This window comes from Daucus carota, chromosome 2, assembly GCF_001625215.2.
Source record: "Daucus carota subsp. sativus chromosome 2, DH1 v3.0, whole genome shotgun sequence".
In the NCBI taxonomy this organism is placed as follows: Eukaryota; Viridiplantae; Streptophyta; class Magnoliopsida; order Apiales; family Apiaceae; genus Daucus; species Daucus carota.
The window spans coordinates 22,420,762-22,428,503 of record NC_030382.2 but is presented as its reverse complement, the minus strand read 5'-3'; the positions used below and the strand labels follow the sequence as shown (position 1 = coordinate 22,428,503).

The 7,742-nt window shown below is 38.6% G+C and overlaps 1 protein-coding gene across 1 annotated transcript; it reads left to right on the top strand.

Annotated features, from left to right (window-relative positions):
• The first annotated feature begins 4,903 nt into the window (after positions 1–4,903).
• Positions 4,904–7,201, top strand: LOC135150449 (uncharacterized). The gene is made up of 3 exons (XM_064086755.1): positions 4,904–5,782; positions 6,314–6,549; positions 7,177–7,201. Exons 1-3 carry the CDS (start codon positions 4,904–4,906, stop codon positions 7,199–7,201), a joined length of 1,140 nt encoding a protein of 379 aa, XP_063942825.1.
• The last annotated feature ends 541 nt before the right edge of the window (positions 7,202–7,742 follow it).

Genomic DNA, 7,742 nt, shown 5'->3' with positions numbered 1-7,742 from the left:
TTATCAACGGATGGGTAGAATAGGATGGCTAATTGTAAATATCCAATGCCATGTAATTTTATCTAAGTGAAGGATATTCAACTGATGAGATGTAACTGTTCAACTGATGAAGACTGGATGATGTTTCAACTGATGAAAATCAAGCATTCAACTGAAGACAAAGTGTTCAACGGATGATGCTGAGGAATTCAACTGATGAGACTGGAACAACATTCAACTGATGGAGTTTGTAATTCATTCAACTGATGAGCCAGGCATTCAACTGATAAAGTCAAGAGCAGTTGAAAGCAACCAGAACTTTCAACTGATGAAGCAAAGAGCAGTTGAAAGTGACTAGAGCTTAAGTCTGACAAATCACATGGATCGAATTACACTAAAATAGACATGGAAGCCTAATTAGGAAAATAAAGAAGAAGCAGAAACATACTTATCTCATGCAGTGCAATCTGGATCAAATCAAGGTGATGGTCAAAGATGAAGACGTCTCAGAAAGCATGCATAAGACAAAGTTGTGCAGCATTGTTTTTAGATTAGAGTGCATTTTGTAATCTAGCCAAAAAGCTTTGTAAAACTTGGAGTATATAACCAAGTTAGAAGCATCAGTTGAACTTGTTCAAATTACTTTAGAGAAAAATCTGAGAGATAGAACTTGTTTTGAGTGATGAACCAGCAGCTGTGCGAATTGTAAACAATCCACAGATTCTTCTATATAAAATCTCACGGGTGGATCATTCAATCCACCCGTATTTTTAATACTTGGTGTTTTTCTGTTTACTGTGTTCTTAGTGTATTATTCTTGAATCTTTTAAATTTGTAAAAGATTGTATTCAACCCCCCCTTCTACAATCTTTCTCATAGTTGGTGTAAAATAACATGAATCAATTTTTGTTGGTTATACAAATAATGCTTATTGAGTTTTTGTAATTGATACTCTGTCAGTGAAAGTTAGTGTCAATGTAACATTTGATGACACTAAACTACCAAGTTTACAATCTGCTGATCCATCTGAATCTCTAAAGTTTGACAACTATCCAGATACTGATTCAGATGATGATGTGCCACCTGAGGTTGCAACAGGTGATGACAACAATGATAATGATCCAGGCAATGGTGGAGGAAATGGCAATAATGCTGGAGATTCCACTGATGCTAGTGGTGGATCATCAAGTCATCCTGGCAACAACTCGGGGGGGCTGGTGGATCAACTAGTCATACACATCAGCTTACTGACAATACAGCTGAATCATCAAGGACACAACTTCCAAGGGAAAGGATTTGGAGCAGAGATCATCCCTTTGATCTGATTATTGGTGATCCTGATGTTGGTGTAAGGACTAGAAGTGCTACGACAAATGAATGCCTATTCTCTGGGTTTCTATCTCAACTAGAACCAAAGAAAATAGAAGAAGCACTTGCTGATCCTGATTGGGTTCTTGCCATGCAAGAAGAACTCAATCAATTTGAGAGACAAGAAGTCTGGGCCCTGGTTCCATGACCAAAAGGAAAGTCTACAATTGGAGCTAGATGGGTCTTCCGTAACAAGTTAGATGGTGATGGCATTGTTGTGAGAAACAAAGCCAGACTAGTCGCAAAGGGTTATTCTCAAGAAGAAGGAATTGATTACGATGAAACCTATGCTCCAGTTGCTTGTCTTGAAGCCATCAGAATATTCCTTGCATTTGCTGCACATTCCAACTTCAAAGTTTATCAGATGGATGTGAAGTGTGCATTTCTGAATGGAAAGCTAGAAGAAGAAGTATATCTGGAACAGCCCCTGGCTTTGAAAATCCAGAATTTGCTGATTTTGTTTACTTCTTATTCAAAGCTGTCTATGGGCTCAAGCAGTCACCAAGGACATGGTATGACACTCTTTCTGAGTTTTTAATTGAAAACAATTTCACTAGAGGTGTCATAGACAAAACTCTCTTTTACAAATTGCATGATAATAATATGATATTTGTTCAAATATATGTTGATGATATTATATTTGGTTCTACTAACGATAACTTGTGCAAGAGGTTTGCTAAGTTAATGCAGAGCAATTATGAAATGAGTATGATGGGTGAGCTGTCCTACTTTCTTGGTCTTCAAGTAAGCCAAAAGGAAGATGGCATTTTCATTTGCCAATCAAAGTATGTCAGAGATCTTCTGCGAAAGTACAATCTAGAAGACTCTTCTCCGGCAAAGACACCCATGGCCACTGCCACAAAGCTTGACCAGGATAAATCTGGTAAGAAAGTTGATATCTCAAGCTATCGAGGTATGATTCGCTCTTTACTCTATCTCACTGCTAGTAGACTAGATATTATGTTTGCAACATGTTTGTGTGCGAGGTTCCAAGCTGATCGTAAAGAATAACATCTTATAGCCGTCAAAAGAATCTTTAGATATCTTAAGGGTACACCTGGTTTAGGTATTTGGTACCCTAAGAACACACTGGTTTTGACTTAACCGGCTATACAGATTCTGATTATGCAGGATGCAGGATTGATAAGAAAAGTACGTCTGGAAGCTGTCAATTTCTAGGACGTCGGTTGGTTTCCTGGTACAGCAAGAAGCAGCATTCAGTGTCTACTTCTACTGCTGAAGCTGAGTATATAGCTGCTGGATGCTGCTGTGCTCAGATACTGTGGATCAGAAACCAATTGAATGATTATGGTATTTCTGTCGACAAAATTCCAATATTTTGTGACAACACAAGTGCCATAGCCATTTCCAACAATCCGGTTCAACATTCCAGAACCAAGCACATAGTTATCAGGTATCATTTTATTCGAGAACATGTCATGAATGGTACAGTGGTGTTACATTTTGTGCCCACGGCTGATCAAATCGCTGACATCTTCACTAAACCACTTGATGAATCCACTTTCTCTAAGTTGGTTTGTGAGCTAGGGATGTTAAATATGACATGATTCTCTTTGTATATACTTTTAATATGCTTTATATATTTTTATATAATTTTATGAATTTTCTGTGTATTTTTAAGTATTTTATTAGATTTTATATGATTGTCTGTATATTATTTGATAATTATCTGTGTAATTATGCATGTTCATATGTTTGCCTGTAATTTTCTAAGTGCCTGATTACTCCCCTGTATTATTCTCTAAGCATTTAGATAATTATTTGTATTTATTTTGTATTTTTCAAAATTAATTAAGCATAAATATTTGAATTTAAGTTAATTCATTTTCATGGATTAAAGTTAAGTTCATCATAAGTATTTACATTTAATTAAAGTTGAATTTTACAAAATATTTGTGTATTATATAATATTGTTCTTAAATTAGATTTTTGATTTACTGTGTAAAACTTTTTATCTTTTAAAATAAATCAAAAATCATAATTTTATACTATTTTATGTGTTTTTCTGTTGAAAAACTCGGCAAGACAATCTAAATAATTGTCTTACCGAGCTCTTTTCCAGTTTTTTTCCTTTATTTTCTTTATTTTTCATGCGGCAAGACAATTCCTATCATTGTCTTACCGCTTTTCTTATTTTCTGTATTAAAACACGGCAAGACAATTTCGACAATTGTCTTACCGTGTTAGCTTCTTGCATACGCCTCTTTCTACACGGCAAGACAATCCGCTCGATTGTCTTACCGTGTCCTTCAGCCTCTGTTTAAACTTCTCGGCAAGACAATCACTTAGATTGTCTTACCGAGATTTAAACCCTATAAGACAATCCAGCCGTTTGTCTTATCTCTTTTTCACTTCATCTTCTACATTCAAACACACTGCCATTGACAAACTCGCACACACACCTCGATTTTTCAAGTTTTTCGCTTAAAACTTGCTGATTCTTGCTTGGTTTTTCAAGTTTTATGCTTAATAAACTTGCTGGTTTGGTTTTTAGTCCTAAAACAAACGAAACTCTGCCGGATTTTTGACTCAAACTCGCGATTTTCGTTCCTGGTTGCTGCGATTTAGGGCTTCAAACAAACTGATTAAGGAGTATTTGGGTGTGTTCGAACTGATTTGAAGCAATATCTGCCAGTTTAATCACGTTTTTGAAGGTAGATTTCGAAACCCTCTTTCGGTGTTCTTGATATTTTGGGGGTTTTCGAGTTATTTGGTGGTTAACTCGAATCATTGGAGATATTTGGAGACTATTGGACTGATTTGATCCCTTGCATTACATTTTGGATTGAATTTTACAACCGTTAAAATTAATTAAATTTTAATTCGGAATTATTTAATATTTCGAATTATTAATTAATTAATTAATCGTTAAATTAATTATTACGTGAAATTTACGAGACATTTGAGAATTATTATTTTATTTGAAAAATTCTCGCTTAATTCACCTTTTAATTAACAAAATGGTTGGAAAATTCAAAATCATGGAGACTAACTACAACGGATTTCAAGACCCTGAAGCAGTTGCTGCCCGATTCAGACCCTGGGTCAAATTTCTGAATGAACAATGTCTGGCGAGTACTGCAATCACTGCCTCAGCAGAATTACAAATCCAACCGTTGTATGACTTCTACTCCACGGCTCTAAATACTACTCTTCTGGACAATCATAGAGTTACAGGAGATATAAGGGTAGGTGACGTGAATGGACGCCGGACGATCACAATCTCTGCTGATGATGTGAATCGTGTTTTGGGTTTCCCCCGTGCTAATTTTGTTAATCCTCCTGAAGAACCTGAGTTGATGCAGTTCTTTGAGGCTATCCAATATCAAGGGGAAATTCACTTGTCAAAGATGACGAAGGGAAAACTGAAGCCAGAATGGGAGATCTTCTTCGACACGCTTGCTAAGGTGTTCTTTCCCACTGACAGGAGAAATTTTCACAACATATCCAATATACTGCAGGTATTTGGAGTATGTATTGCTTTTAATCGTCAGATTGACTTTGGTACAACTATCCTGAGGAGATTCTGAGGAAGATGGGACCACTTGGAAGTCGGAACGTGGAAACTAATGATAAAGTTGAATGCTTTTATCCACGATTCCTGATGTTGCTGTTAAATGATAAGATGACTGAAGCCGACAAGAACTTCTACTTCAATGCTGAGAGACTCAATGTCAAACAGACCAGTCTCAAGTTGATCAACAAACTGGCCAAAGGCAATAAGTACAACGGGGTTCCACTTATTGTTACTCCTTTCCTGTCGGAAAGCTTTAATGCTCAACATGTTCCCTACCAAGTGCAAGTTGCTCAACCACAACAACATCAACAACAACAACAGCAAGATCAGCAACTTCAACTTCAACTCCAACAACCACCTCAACCTCAAGTTCAACAACAACAATCACCAGATCAATCCCCTGACCAATCACCAGTTCAATCACCAATCCCCCAACGACAGTTTCCATCATATGAAGATGAGCCTCTACCTTTTGACTTCTTCGAAGCTCAACCATCTTCATCTGCACCCACACAACCTACTGCTCAACCACAATACTCTCCACAAACACAATCAACCTCACAACCACTACCATCAGATTCAGCTATCCATCCTGATCTTCAGGAATTCAGAGATAACTTACAGGTAGCTCAGGTACTTACTGACTTCTCATCTAACTTTAATGTTGATATATCTGATTATGGTTGTAACTTTGACTTGTTTTGCCAGCCTGCCAGCAGTGAACCTGACAACACACAGGTTCATAACCCTGCTGATGATTCATTTCTACAAACTGTCTCTTCTCCAAACACTTCAACCAACACTACTTCAAAACCTGTTAAGAAGGTTGCCAGAAAGAGGAGTTTGAGTAGTTTAATGGATCAACCCGCAGCTCTGTCTTCTCAAAAGAAACAAAGAGTAGAAGCCTCGGAGACAACTGCAGCCACATCCTCGCCTTCCCAAAAGGGCTTGGACACTGATATTGCAATACAGTCTCTGGATTCATTCTCTCAACAGAATGAAGCCATTGAAGTTGACCGTCCAGCCACGGTATCCTGTACAGAGTCTAGCACTGCTGTAGCACTCACGCTAGTGCAAAATCAACCCAATACACAGGTTACTACACTTTCTGAGAGCACAGTTTTTCAAAATAAAGTTACTATGTATGAAAACTTTGCTGATCTCCCTTTCTTTCATGATCAGGAACTGCTTGGCAATGTGCAAGTAGATTTGCCGTCACTGGCTTCCGGAGGACAATTTGTTCCTCCACTACCTTTGAACCCATTTCAGGGAACATTGGTAGTATACACAGGTACATCTGGAGCTATGAGTGAATCGAGTGATGAAAGGCAAACACCGAGCGATACACATGCACGTGAGGCTAGTGAAACAGCTTTGAGTGTACGTGAGGTGAGTGCACACACTAACACAGCTCCATTTGAGGAACAGATTGCTAAGTTACAAGCTGAACTTGCCCGGAGGATTGCGGAGAATGAGAAATTGAAAGGTGCACAACTGGTCACCTTAGAGAAGAAAGTAGAGGAGGAGCCATCCAGTTCTTACAGGGATGAGCTCAAAGCTGATATTCATTGTTTGACTGTCGAAATGAGATCCAATCATGAGCTCTACATGTCTAAATTTGTTGAGATCGACAGCAAACTGGATCAACTTCTCAGGAACTCCAAGTCTGATGCTCCAACCTCCGGAGAGGATCCCTCAACTAAGGGGGAGAATAGAGACAAGGGAGGAGAAGACAAAGGAAACAGCTCCAATCAAAGTAACAAAGGGAACACAAACACCAACACTTCTGATTCTGCACCTGGCAGAGAATCTGAAAAGTCTAAAGGCAAAGCAACCCATGCATCAACAGGAAGACAATTATGATGCCTTTCCTAAGGAAATGGATGATGATGATGTGTTTGATGCCACTTACTGCCAGAATCAAGAAGATGAAGAGGAAGCTGTAGATCTTGAACATGAAGAGTTGGTGAAAAAGTTCAAGATGGAAAATGAAGCTAGGAAGCGAAAGCTCAGGGACTTTCAGAAGCTCCTAGAAGACAAGCTGATGACTGAAGAAGAAATCAAGAAGGAAAAGCAGAAAATCTATGATGCTGCCTGTGTGCAGAAGAATCTTGATATTAAGCATAAAGTTGGTAAGAGTTGGGACATTGCACGGAGAATCATCAATGGACCTCAAAGGGAACCCTTCGACGACAAGAAGTTCATGTCTTTGATCTATGATCTAAGGGAGGTAAACCCTGATGAGGATTTATTTATGCATGCCCTATCTCTTGAACTGTGGTACATTACAGTTGCTGTCAGGAACTTGCTAGATGAATGGGAGCTTATCATTTACACCAGGAGGAACGGAACATTCAGACTCTCAGTTGAATTCCTAAAGTCATTTACTGTGTCTGAGCTCTGGGTGCTTCGTAACAAAGTCAAAAGAAGCTCTAATTTGAATGAACTCCTTCGAGACAAGCTGATGGAACATGCTGAATTCAATAGTCCTCAGATTGTCAAGAAACCTTATTGTCTGAAGTTCATCAATGACGACATCATATGCACTGTGTATCTAAATGATGAAGCCTTCCCCAAATATCCTGTGAACCAACTGATTCGTGCATCTACTCTCCTACGAACCAAGGGATTTGCTTCTAAATAAAAGGCTGATGCTGATAGTGTTATCTCTGACTACTGTCTTCGGAATGGTATTTCTAAATACACAAGGAAGATGAAGCAAGTCACGAAGACTCAGCCAGCTGACTTTAAGGAGGACCCAGTGGATCTGGAAGTAATGCACCAACTGGCTCTGGCTAACGAACGGAGGAAACGTGGTGAAGCCACTACTGCAGAAAAGCCATCCAGGGAAGAACCT